The sequence below is a fragment of the Ambystoma mexicanum genome, chromosome 6p (assembly GCF_040938575.1).
Source record: "Ambystoma mexicanum isolate Mex_15411 chromosome 6p, UKY_AmexF1_1, whole genome shotgun sequence".
Lineage (NCBI taxonomy): Eukaryota > Metazoa > Chordata > Amphibia > Caudata > Ambystomatidae > Ambystoma > Ambystoma mexicanum.
The window spans coordinates 224,002,362-224,024,345 of record NC_090935.1 but is presented as its reverse complement, the minus strand read 5'-3'; the positions used below and the strand labels follow the sequence as shown (position 1 = coordinate 224,024,345).

General features: G+C 48.2%; 1 protein-coding gene across 5 annotated transcripts in view; it reads right to left on the bottom strand.

Annotated features, from left to right (window-relative positions):
- The window catches only part of HAUS1 (HAUS augmin like complex subunit 1), a 590,023-nt gene that overhangs the window by 472,253 nt on the left and 95,786 nt on the right, over positions 1–21,984 (bottom strand). For 4 of the 5 annotated variants that reach the window (XM_069626901.1, XM_069626902.1, XM_069626903.1 and 1 more), the window contains 2 exons: positions 20,156–20,291; positions 15,297–15,431 (listed from right to left, as the gene is read on the bottom strand). In XM_069626901.1, the coding sequence (XP_069483002.1) occupies positions 15,297–15,431; positions 20,156–20,291 (271 nt within the window). The remainder of the gene's footprint in view (positions 1–15,296; positions 15,432–20,155; positions 20,292–21,984) is intronic. The other variant, XM_069626904.1, reaches the window with a different exon arrangement.

The window sequence follows — 21,984 nt, the reverse complement described above, 5'->3', positions numbered from 1 at the left end:
GAGGAAGCTCCAGCAATGGCAGTTGTTCCTAGCAATGGTTGCAGTTCGTTGTTTCGACCAGGGGAAGAGAGGATCTCATCGAGGAGGAAAAGGTGGAGTCGATGAACTGCACAGGGATGAAACCAGCCGCGTAGTTCGTCGGTAAAAGGTGCGTTCCTTTTATTCGGGGTCAAAGTGGTGAAGCTTGGCTATCCGGCCGCCGGGGTGCTTGGCACGGGCGATTCGACCAAGAGACGTCTTTGGAAGGCGAAAGGGGTGAACTGGTTGGTCCCACCAGCTCAGAGGAAGAAGACTCATCCAGCAGAAGATCTTCTCTTGTTGTTGGGAAAGTGGTGAGTTTGTTGCAGCAGGGCTTCACCTGTGGTGTCGTCGTTGCAGATGGCTCAGCTTCTTCCCTTTTCGGATTTTAGGTCCTGTGGCGACTTCTGAAGTTCCAGTCCCAAAAGCCCTGCTTTTATGCAGAAAAAAACCCATTCAACAGCCTAGCTGTCACTCAAACATGCTAAGTGGTGAGCCGGGCGGCTCACCACTGGTCCAATCAGAACAGAGTGCGACTTGAGTTGCTAAGGCAACGCAGTCCAGGTTGCCAATTTCCCTCCCCACACATCCTGTGGAACCCAGACATAGTGGCACCATGTGGAGAGCTTCTGTGGAGAAGCCCGCCAAAAAGTGGAACAAAGGACACAACCTTAGTTAGAGTTACAGAGACGGACACGAATGCCATTTTAGAAAAGAGTTCTGGCAAAAAGACCTAAACGCTGATTTAATATTAAATAAATAAACCGGCGGTATCTTTAACATTGCACCAAAAAGTGGTGCGTTTAAAATCAATGGGAAATTCCCATTGGAAATATTCTGGTGGAATATTTTGCGTGGTAACCACTGCCACCAGCCAGAAACTCGACAAGGGGGGACTGGACAGTGCCCCCTTGAAGACAGACCCAGGGGCAATATAATTAACCACTTCCAGTACTTCCACAATATGATGGTTTGTACTGTTTCTGTTCACAATTTAGGACTAGTAAAGTCAATGGTGACTTGACATGCCCTGGGAGATGGTAGTCAGTCCCAGGGTATGAAGTCTATGTTTGGGGGTCACTATGACACCCCTGTGTTACTGCACTGAGGGTGCTGTGTAACACATACACAAAAACAGATGATACCCTATGGAGAAAGAAACCCCATAGCCCATAAGCACATACAAAGTCAAAGACATACCTCAAATCATGCCTAAGAGTGGGAGGAAAAGGGTCTCACTCTTAGCAGGAGAAAAAAACAAACCCCAAAAATCCAGCAAAGCTGCTGGGGGACTCACTAGGTTTGGGAAATTAGCCTTATAAGAGAATTCTCCTTAACACTTAATAGATGTGCAGATGGTTGTGGCGCTGTCTGCAAGCTGTTAGGGTCATCAAAAGGGGTGCAGAATGAAGGTAAAGGTGCCCAGTAAATTTAGAAGGAATTTACCGGGATCTAGCAACGCTCCTCGTGAAGTGGCGCGGATGGGCGGGCAGCTAGGTAAAGTGCATGTCTGATGCACTATCCGGCGGTACACTGCTCCTGCAGTGAGAGGGGAGCTCCAGCTCCAGTTGATGCAGGCAAAGCTGTGTGGCAAGGCAGGCTCACGACAGGCGTTGTGCCTTTGTGAGTGTCTTAGTCACAACTCAGCACAGGAACACAACATTAGTGGCCGCTTCTGACACTTTTGTTGCATACGATGGCCTACTGTTATTATGGGAACAAGCACAAACAAGAGAAGAACTGGAAAAGAGGGGCATACACTTGCAGAAGAGGTAGACCAATTGTAGTCGGACAAATCACGGACACTGAACTTAATTCGGAAATGAATATACAAACCATAATACTCAGAGGCTATCATTTGCCACGCCTAACTATACAACTAACTATATATAACTAAGAGGCAGAAACCTCCAGACTGTGAGATATAAGAGTGCGTGCCAGATTGTCAGTGCTTCAGCAAAGAGTGAGAGATGGAGAGGAGAAATACAGAGTTCGTTTGATGTGGTAAGACAAATGGGTCACATTAGCTTTAGCTCTGGCTGATGAATGGGAGTGTCCTAACCAGTGCTTTCCACTTTTCATTCTTTCAATCTGCACTCTCTTTGGGCCTTTACCCTTCTTTTCTTGCTTCTTGCTCTGCTTTTTCCTCGTTTCCCTCCCCTCTGAAGCCCCACTCTGGCCCCACCCAGACCCTCTTGATTGGGCCATGTAGGCCCATTTCAGACACTCCACACAGGACAGCCCACTGACCAGGCAGCCCCCAAGGCGAAGGGCGGCTCCTGCAGAGGCAGCTCCAGATTGTGTTTTCCAGTGTCCGCCCGAGGAGCATCAAGGGCTGCCATCAACCAGCAGCAACCGATAAAAGTAGGCAAGGTGTGGGCAGTGGGAGCAGCCACCACTACTTCCCACCAAACTGTCTCAATCTTATTACTCCTAATTCCCATAAACTTGTACCCTGCTACACACTGTCCATAACTGTATGTTATTTATTTCCTAACGTTAGGCCATTCATGTTAGCCAGCTATTTCCTACAGTCCTACCTATATACAGGAACTTGTATTTGGTGTCAAATTGTGGTAATGTCTTGACTTTATTATTATTTTTTTTTTATTGTTTATGGTTTACAAAAACCTTTACAAAAGACCAATACAAACCAATATAAAAGAAATTTACATTTCAACATCACCTCAATACCCAAACCATTATACTACCAATGATCACAAATGCCACGACACAGAGCAGGACACCGCAAAAGAGAATCGGAACAAGGAACTAACAGAATGGATCAACACCCTCGCCCTCTTCCAGTATCAACCGTCACGAACACAGAACGCACCCCAACTAACACTACAGCCAACAGAACAAACATGAGAAGAGAAAAGACCCTGTATCTCACACCATACCTGGCAACTACCACAGCACCACTGACGAGTGCAAACACACTGATATCTTACTGGAATCACGCACATTTTATAAAAAAAAAAAAAAAAAAGGGACCACAAAAGGGAAAGGTACCAAACCAACACCCTCACTGAATATACAACAAGAACACAAGGGCACTACCAGCAACCACATCAAAATACAGATGAAGTAGAGAAAATCGTCAACCCAACCATTAATCCATTAATCTAATAGACCGCCTTGACGACGAAACAAATCCACGGATTGCCTACCAATCTGCAACAACAGAGAAGCAGTCCAACCGGACAACCACAAGACAAAACAAAGGATTAAAAAACGAACCTAATCACCTCAAAAAGATTCACTGCAACTAGTCAACGCTAGATCAATATCCAAACATGCCACAGATATGTATGACCTCCTGTGTGATTGAGGTATCAACATCTTATTCATAACCGAAACATAGCTAGACAACTACAAAATTACACTCCCTAACTTCCTCCCTTACAGTTTCGAGTGCTCACAAGCGAACAGGAAAAACAAAAGACTAGGGATAGCATACCAGCAATACCTAGATATTAAAACTGAAGAACCACTAAACATCGAAAACTGTGAATCCTTAATCCTTCACCTAAATACAAACCCAAAAACAAACCTCAAATTAATTCTGGTATACAGACCACCGACATACGATGGAACCTTTGTAGACGCCTACACTGAAGCCATCACCAAGCTAGCCATCGAACAGGAGCACCTGACAATCCTTGGAAACTTCAACATCTGGTTTCATGAAGAAACCGCTAACGCACAAAAACCACTAGCCAAGCAACTGAAGACCATGTATCTACATCAACTACTCCAAGGAGCCATTCACAAGGTGGGACATACACTAGACGCGATCTAAACCAACAAAAACCTCATCACCACGTCACCACCAATACAGATCCTCTGGGGCAACCACGTCGTCATCCCCTTCGTAATCACGCTAGCTTCATCAACAACCAAACAACATGACAAAACTGCCCACCATCATGAAAAGAAACTCGAGGACCATCAAAAATAGCAAATTAGTAGAAATACTGAAAATCAATAAGCCATCACCAACAATGGACGAAGCAGACCTTGACATTAAAGTAGAACTACTTTGCAAATGGATCACCAGAACAATAGACAAAACCCCCATGGAAAAACCATTCACCCCATCGCGTAAAAGAGCGACAGCAAATTGGTTTAGCCCGATACTCACCGCCATGAAAAGAAAAAACAGGAAGCTTGAACTAGAATGGAGAAATAGGAATGACCAGGTAAAGAAACTACAGTTCCAACGGCAAATCTGCTCATACTAAAAGGAAATTCAAAAGGCCAAAAGAACAAGTTACTCTCTTACCTGGTAACGTTCTTTCGATGGAATGGTCCGACGACGTATTCCATATCTATGAGAGTAATCACCACAGCTGTGCTGCTTCGGAAAATCTATCGGCATCTGCGTCCTGCGTCGATACGCCGCCCTCGGGAACCTCCTCCGACGGCCGCCGTCACTGGATGTTATAAGTAGGACGCACGACGCCCGTAGCCTCAGTTGTAGTTTTTTCCCAGAACGTGTGGCACCAGTCTTCTGCCAGTCTGACCACACAAAGCCTTGCGGAAAAGTAAGCTGCAATTGCAGAAGAAATTCTGTAGCAAGGAAGGCAGGGAGGGAGCGATATGGAAAACATTGTCGGACCATCCCATCGAAAGAACTTTACCAGGTAAGAGAGTAACTTGTTCTTCGAGGGGATTGGGTCCTCCGACATATTCCATATCTATGACAGACTCTCAAAGCAGTACCAATGCAAGGAGGTGGGAAAAGAATTTATAAAACAGAAATTTAGTATGCCCAATCAAATTGCAGAGTAAAGGACCGCCTTGCCAAAGGCCAGATCCTGCCCCCGGATGGAATAGAGGGAGTAGTGACGTACAAAAGTATGTACCGAAGCCCAGGTGGCTGCATCACAGATGTTACGAATAGGAACATCCCTCTGTAGGGCAGTTGAGGCAGCCATACCCCTGGTAGAATGGGCCCGTAAGCAGACCGGTGGGTCCTTACCCGCCAAACGGTAACACTCAAAGATAGCCAAAATAATCCAGCGAGACAAAGTCTGTTTCGACACAGCTTGTCCCAAACGCTTTCCAGCTTAACCATTGAAGAGTTGATTGTCCACTCTGACCCGGGACATGCATGAAATATAAAAGCTTAACGCTCTCCTAGGATCAAGCCTATGGAGCCTATCCTTTTCCTTACCAGGATGAGGAGGAGGAGGATAAAAACGCAGGAAGAACAACCTTCTGGCCTAAATGAAATTCCGACACCACCTTCGGAAGAAAGGAAGGACGAACTCTAAGGACAACCCTGTCCTTATAAAACACAGTGAAGGGTGGCTTAACTGAAAGTGCCTGCAACTCACTCACTCGGCGAGCGGAAGTGACCGCAACCCAAAAAACAGTTTTAAGAGTTAACAATCTCAAAGGGCATGAATGCAAAGGCTCAAACAGAGCACCCATCAGAAACTTGAGAACAAGGTTCAAATCCCAACCGGGCACGGAGGGAACACATTAGTGAGCCCTTTCAGAAACTGAGAAATTAAAGGAATTTTAAAATAGGAACACTCTTCAGACGAGCGCTTAAATATGGACAGCGCTAGATTCAAGAACAGGACAGACTCACGTACATCCAGCTGCGCCACTGATGCACTCATCCACAGACCCGCTAAGCAGCTACCTGACCCCCCCCCCACAGCCATTGAACTGACTCTTACGGAGCTCTGCCCCGAGGGAGAATCTCTACTCTAAACAAATGCCTCCAAACGGATTTCCTAATTTCCAAGACCCGGTATATGTCCCAATGGGAAGCGGACTTAGGCCATCCTATTGAGGACCAACATTGGGTTGATATCTGATCCCGGGCAAACAGCTCCTCATCTTGCATCACAAATAGAGAATGTGCTTACAAGATACTCCTGCGTTGGTACTACCCTCCCCTAAAACTCCATCACATGAATCCCGCACTCGACCCACAATGCTGGAGACAATGCGGCTAAATAGGCTCCTTCTTCCATATGTGGTGGTCCTGCCCCAAGACTCAAGCCTTTTGGAAACAATGCCTAGCGCCGATTGCAGACATTACTCAGGTGCGGCTGCCCCTAGACCCCGAACCTATTCTCTTTGGAGCGCCGATTCCTGGAATATACCCAAGGTCTAGACCAGAAGCCAAGCTGTTATCCCAATGCTTACTTGCGGGCAGAAAGGTGATAGCCCGCACCTGGAAAACGGCAGAAGGTCCCCTCATGCCCTTCTGGTGGGTGAAAATCTGGGACATCTTGATCGCCGAGAAGGTGACAGCTGCCGGGGCAGGCCTTCTACACCGCTTTCATAATATTTGGGGTCCAGTCTTAGACTTTGACCAAAACTTCCCGGCCCTGACATTCAAGCCCCAATTAGCCAGGAGAACTGTACAAGATGGGGATCCCCAGCAGGGACGGGAGGAAGGAACTTAAGAACTGAGGGAGGAGCGGGAGGGGAGTCAAAGTGTGTCGTTTCATGCCTCATGTCGCAAATGCTTAAGCTATGTATTGTTTTAACCTGCCTGTTTAAAATATACATATTAAAAAAAAATATATGGACAGCATCGCCAGGTAACCTTTAACAGTACCCACTTGCAAGCCCCTGTGGGCCAAAGAAAGTAAAAAAGACAGAACCATGGGAATGTCACATGCAAAAGGATCCACATTCTTAACCCTGCACCAGTCGCAGAACTTACGGCAACGGTACAGGGACTTTGTTGCTGGCCGTCTGACCGAGAGCAAAACCTCCATCACGTCTTCAGGGAGGTCCCAATCCTTATACCTCAACCTTTCAGAAACCAAGCGTGAAGGTTGAGGGATCTGACCTCTGGATGGAGAAACTGACCCCCCCTCCCGTGAGAGCAGATCGTCTCGGTAGAGAAGACGACGTGGAGGGCAGATGAACAAGTCGAGAGGGTCCAGGTACCACGTCCTCCGGGCCCACGCCGGAGCAATGAGGATCATTCGGGAACCGAACCTTCGTAACCTCTGCAGTACTTGCGGGATGAAGGGGCCTGGAAAAAACCTCATACAGCAGTGGGAATGACCACTCCACCACGAACTCGTCTCCTAAGGCTCCTTTCGGAGGAAATTCCTGCGAGCAGATCCTCTCACACTTCTGGTTGACACTGGAGGCGAAGAGATCCACTTGAGGGGTCCCCCAAAGGGTGAAGATCACCAGGAGAATCTCCTGAGCCAACTCCCACTCGTGAGAGATCGCACTCTGCCTGCTCAGAGCATCCGCCGTCTCGTTTTCGTCTCCGGCCAGATGAACTGTCGAGAACGAAACTTCCTGCTGGATTGCCCAGAACCAGAGCTGCATCGCCTCCCTGCACAGAGGAAGTGACCCTGCCCCCCCCTTTTTGTTGAGGTAGTGCATGGCCACCGTGTTGTCCGTTAGGATCAGGACATTCTTCCCTCGCACAGTCGGCAGAAAAGCCTTCAGGGCTAGCCTGACGGCCCTCAGCAACAGATTGATATGGAGTCTGGACTCCGACATAGACCAACGACCGCTGACTGTCAACTCGTTGGCATGAGCTCCCCATCCCGTGAGGGATGCGTCCGTCACGATCGTCACCTCCGGCTAGGGTAGCCAAAATGGAGCCCGCTTCATCAGATTGTCTTCGACGGCCCACCACAGAAGGTCCTGGGCGACCGAGGACTGCACCTGAACAGGGTCCGACATCCTGCCGGAGGACAGACCACTGGAGCTTGAATGCCCCTTGCAAAGATCTCATCCGCAACCTGGCCTCTGGCACCAGAAGAATGCAGGATGCCATGAGGCCGAGCAATCTCGAGAACTCGGACGCTGGGAGACTCTGGGCAAGCTGAAACTTGTGTACCATCTGCAGAATGTGATGAGCCCTCATCTGGGGAGGAAAACACTGCCCCAGGGACGTGTCGAGCACTGCTCCGATGTACTGGAGCCTCTGAGTTGGTGTCAAATGGGACTTCTTCAAGTTGAGGGGGAAGCCCAGCTTGTGGAGGGAGTGGCAGGTGACTGACAGATGATCCATGACTTGCTCTGGAGAGCGCGCCCTGATCAACCAATCGTCCAGGTAGGGGTAGACGTGAATCCCCCCTTTCCTGAGGTGCGCTGCCACCACTACCATGAGCTTGGTGAAGATCCTCGGGCGGAGGTCAATCCGAACAGCAGGACCCGAAACTGAAAGTGCGAGTCGCCAACCGCGGTACTTCTTGTGCTTTGGCGTGTATCAGAACATGAAAATAAGCGTCCTTGAGGTCGAGAGACACCAACCAGTCCTGAAGTTGAAGGGCCTGGAGGACTTGAGAGAGAGTAACCATCTTGAACTTGTCCTTCCTGAGGAGTTTGTTCAAACCGCGCAAGTCCATGATGGGTCTCAATCCCCCGTCTTTCTTGGAAATCAAAAAATAAGGGGAATACCCATCCCTTGTTCGTCTCCGCTACAGGCACCAGTTCTATGGCGCCTTTCTCCAGCAGGGATTGAATTTCCTGCGCAAGGAGCGGATCCGGACTCTTCAAAGAGATTCCCCAGTGGATTGTCCTGAGGCCTCTAACAGAAAGGAAGACAGTAGCCGTGGGTTATGATCTCCAGAACCAACACATCTGAAGTAATGGCGTGCCACTCTGCAAGAAGCTGTGCCAGCCTTCCCCCAACCGGCGAACCATGGGACATGGCCTCATGACTGAGCTGAAGCGGCTGCGGCGTTGCCTGAGGGCAAAGAGGCAACAGCCCGAGCGGCCTTGGCACCTCGAGTACCTGGTTTTCCACCTCTGGCACCCCTACGGTGGCCCCTTTGACTGGCAGTTCCTCTCGCTTTACCAAAGGATGAGTAATAACAAAAGGAACCTCCCCTCCATTGTTGTCCCCTAGGACGAAAAGGCGTAGGTTGTCGAACTGCAGCACCCAACGACTTTGCTGCAGCTTTCGAGGTCTGCAACCTCTCAAGGCTCTCGTCAGCCTTGCTGCCAAAACGATGTTCCCCGTCAAAGGGCATGTTGAGGAGCCGGGCCTGCACATCAGGAGCAAACCCTGACTTCCGCAACCACGCAAAACTGCGTATCACGGTGCTCGCCGCCATGGACCGGCTGACGCAATCTGCCATGTCCAAACCCAACTGAACGGCCTCACACATGGCATCCTTGCCATCCTGAAACATGGCAAGGAACCTATCCCGTTCGTCCCCTTCAGGACTATGTTCAGCCGCTAAGGAAACAGTTCCACAGAGTGTGCGTGAAATGTGGCGAGGCACTTTATTCGCTCAGCTGTCAAAACGCTTGTCGTCCCTATCAGGAGGGATGGTAGGATACGACCCCTGCTTTGCCGGGGCCGTAGCCGCCTGCACCACCAAACTCTCCGGAGTGGGGTGCTTGGACAAGTAGCAAGGGTCGCTACTAGCTGGGCGGTATTTTTGCGGCAAAGACTTGCCCACTGCCGGTAGACTCTCCGGAGCAGTCCAAGCCGCCGCGACTCTCCTCTGTAGAGCCATATGAAACGGTAGTACCGGGTCAGTTGGTGGACTAAGGTCGAGGATATCCGTAAGGTCATCCTGAAGAAACTCCCCCGGGGGAGCAGACCATCCCAAGTACTCGGTGACCCTAGACATAAGGTGCCAGTACGAGGAGTCGGCATGAGTGCCAGGCTAAGGCCTACAAAACTCCACCTCCGGAGAGGTGTCCAGCCCACTAGCATCGTGCAGGGACTGCCTCAGGTCCTCAAATTGGCCCTCATCCACCTCTGAAATAAACTCAAGATGGCGGTAAGAAGGCACAGAACGTGAACCAAAGCCATGCTTGACCTTGGCCAGAGCCTTTCTAGGGGGTTCCACCGAGCTTCGGGGTACCCCAATTGACAGAGCCTCGAAAGGCGTCGAGGGCATTGAGTGAATCGGCATCGACGCGGAACGCGGCGCCGACAGCATCGATGGCATCGACACAGGCCTCGAGGCCGGAGCCCCGAGCGTGTCCTTCGACAGCCTGGGCGCCGACGACTTCTTTGGAGGCGGGGCCTCGAAAGAGTCAGTCGACGACCTTGAAGACAACACAGGTTCACACGGTCTCGAGCGCGTCGAGGACTGGGACCTGGACCGGGCATGACGAGAACGATTGCCCTTGTCCGAGCGGGACCTCTCCCACGAATCGTGCTGACCACCGGAGCCCGAAGGCATGCGAGCGGTGTCTCTCGACCGATCACGACCGACCCCACTCGGAGGTGCGGACGGACCGGTGCCCTGCGATTCAAGAATCGCTAAAATGTTCTTCCCGAAGGAAGCCCATTCCTCTGGCGTCACCTGCTTGGTAGGGTAAGCAACCGCCGACGGGCGGAGTCGAAGAGGACGGGCAAGGCGACCGATGACGGCGCTTCCGGGAGTGCCTCGAAGAGGCAGGAGTGGCGGGACTGACTCCGGGACCGAGACCCACTGGACTTCCGACGGCGACGCAGAGAGTCGCCTCTCGAATCGTCCGTCGAAAGCCCCGCAGACCTTGACTTCCGTGGCTTAGACACCTTACCTACCGATAACAACTTCTTGCGCTCCCGCAAGGCTTTAGACGTGAGAGACTGGCAGTCGACAGTCATCCGTGTCATGGGCCTCCCCGAGGCCCCAGCGGCAGGCGTCGTGCAAGTCCGTTCCCGACATCTTGGACCCACAGTCCCCGCACTTCTTAAATCCCGGACGCGGGGTGGAAGACGAGGTAGACATTATTCACGAATAAGAAACTTCACAAAACGAACAGGTTGGAAGAACCGAGAAACAACAGAAACTCCAAAGAGGCGAGGCGCGCTGAGATTCCCGAAGCAAACACGTTCGCGGAAAAAACAGAACTGAAGTTACGGGCGTCATGCGTCCTACTTATAACATCCAGTGACGTCGGCCGCCGGAGGAGGTCCCTGAGGGCGTCGTATCAACGTCATCGATGCAGGACGCAGAAAGATTTTCCGAAGCAGCACAGCTGTGGTGATTACTGTCACAGATATGGAATACGTCGGAGGACCCAATCCCCTCGAAAGAATTACTACGAATTACCAAAGCCACCAACACTCAAAAAGAACTTTTAAAATCATACACGAAATGAGAAACGCCCCCCTCGCTGCAGCAACACACCGATACCCTCACTAAAACTATGCAACGACCTCGCAGACCAATTCAAAAACAAAATCAGCACTATTCAACAGATCATACAATGCAGACCAAGCAACCATAACACGCAACCCATCCAGCCAACCGAGGATCACCAGAACAAATTCCAAAGCTTCCCCAAAATGTCAGCAGAGACATGAGTCAAGCTAGTAAGCAATAGCAGCAATGCAGGATCCCCCATGGATCCCTGCCCCCCAGACATACGCAAATCAATCCTCTCACAAGGAACACCAATGGAATACTACAGAAACCTCTTCAATCAATCGCTCTCAACAGGGAAAGTACAACGGCTATTCAAATCGACATAAATAAAGCTGCACCTCAAAGACACAATAGACAATGTGGAGGACCTCTCAAACTACAGACCCATCTCCATTATCCCATACCCTGCAAAACTACTCAAACCATAAGTCAATAGAATAACAGTAGAATTCTTAGAAGAACATCTACTGCTGGAACAGGCACAAGTAGGCTTCAGACCGATGAGGCACAGAAGCAGCACTGCTCTCAATCAGGGATGACCTAAAAGTTAACGCAGACTCCGACAAAAACACAGCGCTAATAATAATATTATTATTATTAATTATTTAGCATTTATATAGCACTACAAGCACTCAGGTATCTGAGCGCTGCTTATTATTACCCACGGTGTGTGGTGCTCATTTATTGACCTCGGAAGGATGAAAGGCTGAGTTTGGCCCTGCCGGGATTCGAACCTGCGTCAGCAGGCTCTGCACAGATGTCAAAGCGAGCGCTCTACTCGCTGTGCTATCTGGATCTCTCTGCAGCATTCGACACAATCAACCACAACATCCTCATCAGGAGATTGGAAGAAACAGGAATCATCTATCAAGCCTTACAATGGATTAATCCTTCCGAACAAACGGAACAGAAACCCTATGGATCAAACCCTTCAAATCCACTCCAAGGGAATCCACCTGTGGAGTACCACAAGGGTCATACCTATCCCCATTGATCTTCAACATATACCTGACTCCACTAATTCGCCTCATTAAAAGACACGGCCTCACATGCTACAACTACGCTGACGACATTCAAGATAGTCTACAAGATACCCAGGAAGGAAACACACTGCTGGAAAGCAGTCTACAAGAACGCGTCGGCTGGATGAACACCAACAGTCTTAAACTCAACCTAGGAAAAACAGAAATAATGATCATATCCAAACGCAGGGAAACCAACCACTTCATCCCATGGCCGAAAGAGCTAGGAACAGCACCGACCCCATTGCTAATGGTAAAGAAACTGGGAGTCCTCATGGACAACGAGCTAACACTGGAGCCACAAGTAAACACTATAATCAAGAAATGTTACTTTCTCCTACACGTAGTAAAAAGGATCCTACCTTTCCTCTCCTTCACCCATAAAATAATCCCCATCATCGCTCTCATCATGTTCAGAGTAGACTATGCCAACAGCCTATACCTAGGAATGCCAGAGCGATAACTTAAGAAACTTCAGTCCATCCAAAACACTGCGGCGAGTCTCCTGTCCAAACTACCACAAAGAGAACACATTACCCTAGCGCTGAAAATGCTACATTGGCTACCAATAAACCAGTGACAATGTGCATAACGCACATAGCAATCCACAACCAAGGAGCAGAGCTCCTAACTAAGAAAATAACCATCTACCACCCGACAAGACCACTCCGATCAAGCAACGACATACGCTTGGAACCAAAGCCATACAACAAAAGAAAATTTGGAGGATCATCTTTCTCTCACCTGGCAGCAATAACCTGGAATAACCCAACAAAAAACATACGCAACACAAGGGAACATCTGGAATTCAGGAAATTACTCAAAACCTGGCTATTTGCTCCAGAACCAGAAGGTAAGGACTAGGAACCACAAATCCATCAAGAAACTAGACTCTCAACGAGGAACCCACAACGTCACTTAATCCTCACGATCCAGAGGGTGGAAGGAGAATATCCTTTCAACCCATGTCGACATACCGCTAACACTTAGAGGAAACCTAGATAGGTAAGAACTCCTACACCGATGGGCAGGGAAGGACCAAAATCCCCCGACCTAAACAGTGCAAAACCTGAACCATACATGCTGAATGCAGAAACAAAAAGAAAAAGCCGGCTAATCAAACTCTAAAACCTCAACTTTCTGCATACACTCCTCATACGGAAACTCACACAACCACTTTTCTGCACAGCAATCCACACATACTTCACCACATTGCACAACAGGCGAACAACACATAACCCAGCACAACAGTACATGGGAATTCAAATCAACCGGAAAACGCACTTAAGCACGGCGAACGGTGCAAACCGAACCGAACATCGCTACTCTCACTATCCCATTCCCACTACACCTACTAACCTGCCTTCCTCCCATTTCAGATCCACCAGAGCGCCTGGGGACCACTTCCTGTGGTGGCGGTGCGCAGTATGAATAAGCCAAATGGGCAACACTGTTGAAAAGGCAAGGCATAGGGGAAAAGCTACAGTACAGAGCCAACAGGAGCCCTTGGATCTTAAAGAAGCAGCTTAGGAGTAGCCTGCTGGGAGCTCTAGTCCAGACACTGGCAGTGGCATTCTTGGAGAAACCCTTAGCGCGAGGTTCATAATTACTGCAGCCTGACAAATACCTATAGGGCAAAATACCTATAGGGCAAACGCCTACTCAACCCCCTCGGGCAAGGGGAAAAGCTACTGGTCTTGCCCCAGTAAAACAACCAGAGAGCCCTAGGGCAAGAGGGTTGAGGCAATAAGTCTGGCCGCATGAGAGTACAACAAAGAACCAAAGAACAATACTTTACTGAGACCACACCGAAGAGTAGAAAGTAAAGAGGTCCATAAAACCATCTTGAGAGTGACTGAGCTGAGAGTGACTGAGCTGAAGGGGTCTTGCAGATGCTGAGAAGGTGGCTCACTAAATAACCTACATCCGAGGCCTATAGTAGTCAGAGTGAACTGAGCTGCCTGCACTGCTAGGAACTCCCTCCAACAACCAGTTATTGCACAATTATGAGTTCACACACCCTGCTCTCTTTAACCGTGCTGTATGTTAACACTTAATCTGAATATCCCAGTTGAAGGGTCCAGGTCCTACTTCAATCCTTTCCTTACCCATTCAACGCCACCATATTCAAACCCGACCTGTGCCAAACCCTGAACCTGTCCCATACGACCCCTTCCTTAATACTGCTTTACCTTTCTGCCCTGGTCCACCTTTACATAGTTCTACTCCTCTCCATGTGACTTCTCTCTTCTGTGGTATCTCAAGCTCTTTCAACCTTCCCCCTGTAGCCAGAGCCCATCTCTAGGCATAAGGAAAGTACTCTGCATGACAGACAATCTCTTCTCTCTAGATCTCTTCTCCACTCACTAGGATAGAGTGTACAGTCATTTTCTAGTGTGTATTAAAGTAATAGGAGGGAAATTGATGAAAACGCAAAGGAGACTGTCCTAGCAGGTTGCCCGGACTGGAGAACACATCTGCTGCACGGTCGAAAGGCCCTTAGGCACAATGCGGTCACTGTCTGGAGAATTGATTGCCTCTCCACACCAAGGTTAAGGCTAGCACTGCCTGTGGGGATTGTTGTGAACAATGGTAATGTGTGGTAAAAGGTGCCACCATTTGACAAGCGAGATTTGTCCAATGTTACTGACCGCATCATTCACCAATATTTGCCCCAAAAATATACAGCAACTCATCCACATAAAACCTTGAAAATATCCTTTACAACCTTGAGTGTCGACCAATGCAGGTTTACAACATTTGCAAACTATAAAATAATAAAAAGAAGGCGAGAATGATCCTTTACTTATGGCAACGTCAGACTCCCCTCAAGATACAACACTTGATGGTTGCTTTAGGAAGCAAATGGTGATTTTCTGTTGGCTTTGATATTTTGAATAGTTCAAGAGTGTGGGCAAGAGCGAGAGATAGCATGAGCAGGATAGCATGCACGACAAACAGGAGGAAACGGCATTATTAATCCATTTACCTATGAAACACTTCTGAAAAAAATAGTTAACTTGAAAAGTGGCACATCGGATGCTCAGGGCGGGGGAAAGGGATAACAAGATTGAAGTTACACAATTGACAAAAGGCAAATGGTTCTAAAAGTTCTGAATCACTTCTATTACTTTTATAAAGAAATACTCACTCTTTAAGCGTTTTTTCTAACTTCAGAGCTGCTGTAAACTTCGTCTTCTGGTTGGCAAGTTCAGCATTCATTTCTTGATTTTTTGTTTCAACTTCAACAAGTTTGGACGTCAATTCATTGAATGCCAGCACATAGCTTCAAAAGTAAAACACAGATTTACAAAAGCCTTCATATAGTGAAAAACAAATCAGTGTGCTTTCAAGCCTAGTAGTTACCAGTACTGAAACAGAGAAGTGCAATGGAAAGTTTTGAATCAATCATAACCACTGCCACATGCCAAAACTCCTGAATTAGGCGGGAGAATCCAGATTCCATTTTTTTTTTACTTTCTCCAACGTAAAATAATTCTAATTACAATGCAATTGGACAATTCTATTCTACCGCTTTCTGTCTCCCTATGTGGTGCTACAAAATGTTAGCATGTATGTTGCCATTGCTCAGGACAATCCTCAACAATCTTTTTTTCACCCCTCTGTACTTTTAGAGAAGGGCTCAACCATATACACATCAGGCTCAACTTCATCCCAAAAAGGTAAGTAATTTCTGGTTCACATTTCTCATCCCTTCTGCACAGGCCTACAAGTAAAACCCAATATGGGCATCATCACTGTGATGTAGCTCAGGACCCATGTCTCGGTATACCAGTTGTGCTGTTCGGGCTAGACTGCACCTTCTGGAGTGGAATTAGGCCGGATTTCCTTATGGTTTGCGGAGGTAAGCAAGTTCACAGAAATCATACTGGATTCTTCAGGTATGTCTCAAAGCAATTCAAGGTGAGCTGTAAAGAAAATGATAACCACTGGCTTCCACCGCCAATGAAGCCTGCTCCAATTGACAACAGTGGGACCCTTGGTGGGGTTAATGCTCTATGTTGACATCACATATAACCATGACAACACCTCACTCAGATAAACATACAGTCAAACAAGGGAGGGAAAAGCAGGAGGCCACATTTCCCCTTTTTGAATGGCAAAGCAGTCTATAACACTTTTTGGTTTGGCTTGTCTTTTGCAACCCTAGGGTTATATTGGATTCAAAACCTTCCATCTACCGCAAATGGGTTTTGCATAATCCTATAATTGAATCATGGTGCCATGAAAATCAAAAATTGGTTAGAGGGCAAAAGAAGAAAAAAAATACAAAAAGTCCAATCTAGGAATGCTTAGTCACATCAATCATGGAGGGCATGAACTGTAACCTTCAAAGGATTATGATGAATGCAGATTTAAAGGTGTTCGGCACCATTACTCGAACTTTCCTCCCATGCAGCACAAAAGGAAGGTGTGAGGACCCCAGAGTGCGATGATGAGGGCTTTCCTATCCGGGGGGACCCCGAATTCGCTACCCCAACTACCTGCCGCGAGCAGGAGTGACCAAGATGGCGGCCCGGGACGCGCACTAACACAGCCTCCCGGCGTATAGGAACCTAGCCGGAGCTGACCATCAGAAGAACCCTCCACCCGCAGGCAGTGCCAGACGACGAGTGCCGGCGTCCGCCTGGAGGCCCCTGCAGCCCTATGGGCTGCCTCGGCAGAGGCCCCGGTCATAGAGGGCTCGTCTCCCGCTGTTGTCTGCCCATTCCAGGGCATACTCCTTGGCCCCTGCAGAGCAAGCATGACTCCTGTGCTCGATGCTCTGGAAGATCCCGCCCGAGTGTGCCCCTGGTCCCCCCCCCCCCCTCTCCTCTTCCTCCGGTCCTCGGCCCGAACAGCCTACGGGTGCTGGGGGTCTCGGGGCCGCAGGCCAGGTGGCAGCTCGGACGCCCTCGCCCTGCGAGACTCAACAACGAGGAGCCACCTCTGAGAGGGGCCTGCCTGGGAGCCTCCCCCTCACACCAGCCATATGTTTAACACGGGGCTCCCGTGACAAAGGATCTTGACACCCCCTAGGCTACCGGGGGCCCCTCCACCAGCTGCTGGGGTGCCACAGTCCAACCAGCTGCTCTTCCCCTCCCCGACAGCCCCTGGAGAAGGCGGGAACCCTAACACCAACCTGCCCTTCTAACAGACGATCTACCCCCCCCTACCTAGCTCTGGGGGGGTCTGCCTACTGACTGGAGATCTTACCTGGAGGTCTCCCCCTCCTCCCAACTTGAAGAGCCGCTGCTGGGATAGCTCAAGGGTGATACCTACGGCCTACTCCCAATGATCCCCGCACCCCTGAGGCTGCCCGGATACCCCTCCTACTCACTCCTGGGGCGCCCCTGCCCACCCAACGGCACACGTCTGGCACCCCCTCCAGGGAAGTCTACAAACACAGCTACAGCAACCGCTCCTACTGGGCCTGCTCCTTTCATAATGGACACTGAATCCAGAGGTAAGCCGACATCTTCTGTCCACCTTTCTACTCTGAATAAGGACCTCTGAATAAGGACCCTTAATACACAGCTAGCAGCACTACCCATGAAAAAGATTCACTCCTTCTCACTTCCTGGAGCGCCCCGGCTCACGCAACTACTCTCCCACCTCCCCCGGCCGCTACACTTCCCAGAGGGTGCCAGGTGACTCTGCAGCACCTGACCGCCTCTGGTCTTGTGGTTACCCGCCTCTTTACACCCCCAAAACAGCACCAGACAAGTGCACTCAACTTCCAACAACCTGAGGCGCTATTGAGGGCAGGCCCAAGGGCTCCCATCCAGTTCATCCTGCAAGTCAGATACAAGCAACTCCACTCCGTCCCTCCTAACGGGAGTTCGCCATGGCTAAAGAGTCGAAGGCCAATAAGAACGCGGACATCTTCACAATGTTACTAGCGGCCGACAAGGCCAAGAAACCTGACACCCTCCTCAAAACGACCCCGCAGAAGGCGCTGGGACGACAAAGAATCCCTAGCAACTAAAGAGGACATTCAGGCCTTTATGGCAGACATTAAAACGGAGTGCAAATCCCTGTTAAAGCTCAGCACCATAGACAAATACAGGTACGACAAATTATATCACTGGTTAGACACGCCGAGAATCAAAGAAGCAGTGATACGGGGGAGCCTAAAATGAGGGAAAAAGCGAGGATATTAACTTTAGCGGCTATGATGGTAATTGCGCAAAGATGGAAGAGCCCTGAACCCCCTATGTTGCAAGAATGGTCACAAAAAGTTTGGGAAATATTATACCTTGAATGGGCGACATATGCAATGGACAATAAGGTTCATAGTTTTGCTGCAGACTGGGGGGACATACTAACCTTTCTTCGGGATGACTTCAGAGTTATGTGGTGTCCGCGGCGCTTGAGACGGCTCGAACTGCAATAAGAAATGGGGAATGGACAAGAGAGAAAACTAATCGGGATGGAACGGAAGTTGCCTCGGGGGGTTAGGGTAAGGGGTGGGAGGGCGGGATTTTGTTGGAAGAATGGTTGTAATACGTTGGAAAATTTAATAAAAAGTTTTAAAAAAAAAAGAAAAAAAAAGCAGTGACAAGGGAATTAACCCCGTTCGAAAAATACATTATGACAAACACAGGGGCAGAATAATTTGTCTCCACCACCTATAAATTTAAAAACACCTCTGAAGAAGAAGTGAAATGGAACTACATCAAAAGATGGGAACGAACTCTAAACACCATCTCTAAAGGGCACTGGGAATATATATGGAAATTGATCCCAAAACTGACAACGGCGATACAAACAAAAGAGATGTGGATGAAAATTCTTCTGCAATGGCACTATATGCCAGAAAGGCTCAATCAAATGTTTTGGAATACCACAAAAATATGCTGGAGGGGCTGTTGAAGAGAAGTAACTTGGAGACTTATATGGTGGGACTGCCCAAACATACAGCAATTCTGGGGAGAAATCAAGGCACACATGAAATCAATGTTCCCGACAATGGGAACCATAGGAGAAGAGGTATGGATGTGCGGGTTGTGGGACCCCAAGGACAAACAACTCACCAAGAGACAAAAACACAACTTTATGGGGCTTTTGATAGGCACATGGCTTGAAATAGCCCATAAATGGAAACAGAAACACCCACCCTTGACCATAGATTGGATAAGGAGAGTATGGGCTCACATAGCAATGGAACGTTTAACCTATAACTTACAAGGGGCCCACCAGAACGACTGGGGCGAAACCCTAGAATACCTCCAGAGTGACTATATGGAACAATGGTGCCCACACAAGATAAGGATTTTGGACATGTTTAGTTAGTAAAGTATGCAAAGTACCTCGGACATGAAGACAGGAAGATGAGGACATTCCCGGGTGGGTGGGGAGGTGGAGCGGGACGTAGGGGAAGTTGGAAATTGTATAAGAATTATGTTGTAAAACCAATAAAAATATATTTTAGAAAAAATGTCCATCTGCTTCATTTTCGATAAGGTGCAGTTGGTTTTGGTTTAGTCCTAGAAAGAGACTATTGCAATAGTATAAGTGAGCAAGGACAAGGGCTCTGGTCACCTTAATGTCCTGTGTCATTTCTAGGGATGGGGCAATACTCCCAAGGACCTGGAGCGGGAAATGTGATTTTGGTTATGTGTGGTTTTAGTAAGAGTTTAGTGTTGAAAAGGATACTTAGATTCTTTCTTTACCTGGTGTGATGGGGTGAGTGCAATGCCATTTTTAAAAGGTTGTGTTGGCGGGGTTGGAACCACAAAGAAGATATTATTTGCTATGAGGCGTTAATGGGGATGATCTATGGAGGAGCTTAGTTATAAACTGATTGTTATCAACGAGTCCCATGTTCAAGAGTACCTGAGAATCATCAAAGTAGAATTGGAAAGATTTTGAAAAGAGTTTGATAAGGTCTGCTAGGTGTTTAATTTAAACATTAAATAGCCATGTGGCTAAAATGCATAGATAATAAAAATAAAAATTCTCTTCCACAACCAATTTCTGAGCTGAACCAACACAGACAAGTATTACCTTTCCAGGGAGGTGTCCTTAATTTCAAGTAGTAGAGCACTCTCCACTAGCTCATTCATGTAACTGCTGCCTGATCGAGTTAGGCTTGTGAACGAAGGCCCAACGGTGTCCAGGAGCAACTCTTTCAGATAGTTGGCTAAAGTAAAACAAAACATACCGCATTATTCCATGCCAAGATATCTTAGTAACCACATAATGCTGTCTTTTGTTTTTAATAGCGTTTCAAAGCAAATTCGCCTACTGCTCCCAAGTGTTACTGTAGAGGTTATTGTAGCCCAATTGAACAGTGTTCACTTTGTTGCCTTTAGCAGGGTAAAGAACTGAATGGCCCTGCTGAACCAGCATCATTTACCATAATGAGCGATCATAGCTGAAAAATGAAGACAACTATTTAATTGTGTATTAAAGTACCTGCAACATTTTTTAAAAAACAGACTTCGCACTACTGAATCAAACATATATGAATACATGAATGCTTAGAAGTTCCACCCTCTGGCCACATTTATTAATTATACAAGAAAGAAATGTAACAGATAGACCATAATTAAAGAGATTACAAAAGGTATTTTTATGCACTTCAGATTGGTCTAAAGTTTAGGTTAAGCACATTGGTTTTAATCTGTGCCGAATCATAGTAGTTTCAAAGCATTGGGATTGTCCATGGAGTGGCGTACTATGCCCTTGCTGGAGGTTGCCAGACCTTCATGTGCTAATGGAATGAAAATGGGCAAGAGAAAGAGGGATCAGAAAGCATGAAATGTCGTGAGAGACTCGAGAGCATGCTCAGGAAATCTGGGAAGAAGGCTGTTTTATTAGCCCAGGCATGTTTTATACCCCATGTCAAATGCCAGAAAGTTAATTCTTTGACTTCCAAGCCTGTGTCAATATTATTTTTGGACCGGGAACAGTGGGGCTTTTCAGCCTTACAACACCAGGGTGTCTTAGACCCTGAACAGCCAGGTTCTACAGACAGAGGGCTACGGGCACTTTTAAATGGGTGTGGTCTTTGAACCGTGGCTCATCTAGGAGCAAAGCCCTAGACAGGGATTCCCGAGAGTTCAAGAGGCCCGCTAGGAACCTCACAGGGATGGTTATAGTGGTGTAGGAGGCAGGATTCTTCATTGGGTGATGCTGGGCTCTTCTGAGAGTTAATCTGCATAATCCAGCTTGGCATAGCCTTCTCAACCTTGGCTGCAGTTATCTTACCCTGTTAAAAGACAACGTCATGGGGCTCTCACGTCAAACAAGGGTGTCTATTCTGCTTACTAGCAGGCATTTGGAGATCTACTGTGCGAGTTATGACCCTTTTATCTGCCTCCATGTATCCCTCACTACATTTAATGCATTTAATTTTTACGGGTGCACTGCCCATGTACTATCAAAGTATTCTTCAATTCACCCATTGCATTGTAGGTTCAACAGAGAACTTACTGCAATATGATCCGCAAATAACCGCAACCTTAGCATGGAGAAGAACAAGTTACTTTCTTTCCTGGTAACGTTCTTTCGATGGGATGGTCCAACGACGTATTCCATATCTATGACATGTAATCACCACAGCTGTGCTGCTTCGGAAACTTTTTTCGGCGTCTGCGTCCTGCGTCGATGACGTCGATGCGCCGTCGTCGAGGACCTCCTCCGACGTCATCCGATGTGATAAGTAGGACGCACAACGCCCGTAGCCTCAGTTGTAGTTTTTTTCCCCCAGAACGTGTGACACTAGCCAACTGCCATTCTGACACAAAGCCTTGCGGAACGTAAGCTGCAATCGCAAAGAAATTCTGCAGCGGGGAAGGCAGGGCGGGAGAGATATGGAATACGTCGTCGGA